The sequence below is a fragment of the Bison bison genome, unplaced genomic scaffold, assembly GCF_000754665.1.
Source record: "Bison bison bison isolate TAMUID 2011002044 unplaced genomic scaffold, Bison_UMD1.0 scf7180017864038, whole genome shotgun sequence".
In the NCBI taxonomy this organism is placed as follows: Eukaryota; Metazoa; Chordata; class Mammalia; order Artiodactyla; family Bovidae; genus Bison; species Bison bison.
Genome location: NW_011494610.1, coordinates 390720 through 393535, shown reverse-complemented (window position 1 = coordinate 393535; position 2816 = coordinate 390720). Strand labels below are relative to the sequence as shown.

The following is a 2816-nucleotide window of genomic DNA, read 5'->3' as shown; positions in this document are numbered from 1 at the left end:
ACCGCAAGCCACCCCCCAGGAATGCGCGTGCAGCCGTTCCCACGGTAACGTGCAAGCTGCCCCCGCCCTCCGCCGAGGAAAAGGGGAGGTTGCTGTGGGGGCTGGGGGGCTTGATCCCCGGGAGGTCCAGACTCGTCACGCGGCGGTTGCACGGGGGAACAGAGAAGGTGCTCTTGCTCTCCCCCGGTGCCCCAAATCCTCCGAGCGTAAGGGAGCACGTCGCCTAAGCCTCAGTTTCCGCATCTGTCAAATGGAGGCAATGTTACTGGTTGCAAGTTCCCCGAAGAGCGATCTCGAGCTTAACGAGCCGGGCCATCCCCCTCCTCTGGTTGGCCATCCGAGGAGTGGGTTTTAGCGGCCTGGATGACTCCTGCGATCCCCACCCCATCCCCAGGCCCGCTCGCCATGGCCCTCTTCGGGGCCCTGATCCTAGCGCTGCTGGCCGGCGCTCACGCCGAGCTCCCCGGCTGCAAGATCCGCATCACCTCCAAGGCGCTGGAGCTGGGTAAGGCGCGGGGGTGCGGTGGGGGGTGGGGGGAGTAAGGAGGGGAGGTGTGTGTGTGTTTGTGTGTGTGTGTGTGCAGGAACTAAGGACCTCACTGCGGCTTCAGTGAAGCAGGAGGGGCTGCGCTTTCTGGAACAAGAGCTGGAGACCGTGACCATCCCGGACCTGCGGGGCAGTGAGGGCCACTTCTTCTACAACATCTCTGAGTAAGTGGGGGTCAAGGGGGCGGGGCCTGGGCAGGGGCGGAGGCTTAGGAAATACCTACGGAGTCTCGGGAGACGGAGGGCTGAGTGGATTGGGGGCGTGGCCCGATCGCCGAGGCTGGACTTAAGACAGGATGAGGCCGGAAAAGATAAAGGCCTGGCCCGCCTACCGAGGCGGGACCAAGCCGATGGGCGTGGCCTAGAAGTAGGCGGGACCAAGAAAAGCGAAGCCGAACCTGTGGAATTGGGGCTGGTCCTAGAGGCGGAGTCAAGAAACTTGGCCAAGGATGAGAGTGGGGTGTAGGGTACCCGGGTGGAGCTAATAGGAGAGGTCCGAAGGACAGGAGATAAAGACCCATGGTCTTTAGCCACCCAGGTCCAGGTTGGGCACGTGACGGGCAATGGGAGAATTCGTTCCACTCACCCCAGCTTCCCCAGACCTGGAACGGAAGAGGAGCAAATGAATTTACTACGGTTGGGTGGGATGCCCTTTTCTTGGTCATGAATCTGACCCTGAGGCCTCCCACACAGGGTGAAGGTCACAGAACTGCAGCTGACATTCTCTGAGCTCCATTTCCAGCCAGACCAGGAGCTGGTGCTACAAATCAACAATGCCTCCTGGGGGCTGCGCTTCCGGAGACAGCTCCTCTACTGGTTCTTGTGAGGACCTGGCGCAAGACTCTCCACTCCACACCTGGGAGTGGAGAGTGGATTGGGAAGCCTGGGGAACTGTGGAGCTGTGGGCAATCCCTTAGCCTTTCTGAGCCTCAGTTTCTCCATCTGTACAAAAGGGGCAATCATACCCAGTTCACAGTCAGGTGAACTGTGCAGGCTTCCCACCATGACCAATATGGCTTGGGGAGGAGGACAGTAAAGACTTGGTTAAGCTCCAAGCTGGAGTGACCATTAACACTCCCACCCCTGCCACAGCTATGATGGGGGCTATATCAACGCCTCTGCCGAGGGTGTATCCATCCATACTGCTCTGCAACTCTCCCGGGATACCATTGGCCGGATCAAAGTGTCCAACGTCTCCTGCCAGGCCTCTGTCTCCAGAATGCATGCAGCCTTTGGGGGAACCTTCAAGTAAGCTCTGTCCCCAATCCTACTGTCCCCCCTTTCAGCCGCACAGCCCATTTGCCTAGGGCAATGCACAGTGCACGGCTTGGGAATCAGATCAACTGGGTCCAGGTCGCAGCCCCACCACTTCCTGGCTATGAACTTGAGCAAGTTGCTGAAGCTCTCTAAGATGGGGATGGTAATAGGACCTACTCTATGAGATGTGAGGACTGTTCATCTTAATTTATGTAAAAATATTTATAACAGTATCTCACATATAATGTGGGCTCACCACTTAGGTAAGAACCACTGTGAGGACCTAGTGTATACAGTGGGCATGTACTGGGTTTTCAATAATCGGTAGCTCTTACCATTAATAACAAAAATAATAACATAGTTCCAGGGTTGGGGCTGAGAAGGGGAATTTGTGCTGGTTCTGAAAGAAGGTGGAGGAGAGAAAATGGTGGATTTATTATCTGGTGTTGATACACAGTTTTTTTATTCATTCAACAAATGAAGTGTAGGCCAGGCCCTGAGGATTCAGAAAGGACACTAGAGCCTGGCTGGAGGGATGAAACATTTGTCATTGGGGCCTTGAGAGAGGGACCAAGAAAGTACTCTGGGAGGAGGAGGAGGAGTTCAGAGAATAATCTAGGAGGACTGCCTGGAAGAGGAAGCATCTGTGCCCAGATGGGAAAATACAGGGTGGGAGCACTGAGGATGTAAGGGAAGACAGGAGTAAGGATATGGAGCTGAGGATGCTCAGAGGTTTGAGGAACTCTGGGTCCATTCATTTGATTGGTGGGGGACGAGGTGAGAGAAGAAGTCTTGAGAACCAGTCTGGAGAAGGAATTTGAGCCCACATCTTTAATGGAAACTCCACTAAAGACATGGTAAATTAAGCTGAAGTAGAGGTATTCTGCCCACCCACCCCCATCTCTAATCACTGTGATTTCTCCTAGAACTGGGTTGGGGTGAGGGCAGGGTCTGGACTCACCTGGCCTCTCCTCTCCTCACAGGAAGGTGTATGAATTCCTCTCCACGTTCAT

At 55.3% G+C, this 2816-nt stretch overlaps 1 protein-coding gene across 1 annotated transcript in view; it reads left to right on the top strand.

The window, feature by feature from the left end:
• The first annotated feature begins 19 nt into the window (after nt 1-19).
• The window catches only part of PLTP (phospholipid transfer protein), a 10388-nt gene continuing 7591 nt past the window's right edge, over nt 20-2816 (top strand). Inside the window, exons 1-5 of the mRNA XM_010835039.1 lie at nt 20-505; nt 612-711; nt 1240-1368; nt 1639-1794; nt 2787-2815. Of these exons, the coding sequence (XP_010833341.1) occupies nt 364-505; nt 612-711; nt 1240-1368; nt 1639-1794; nt 2787-2815 (556 nt within the window). The 5' untranslated portion in view covers nt 20-363. The remainder of the gene's footprint in view (nt 506-611; nt 712-1239; nt 1369-1638; nt 1795-2786; nt 2816) is intronic.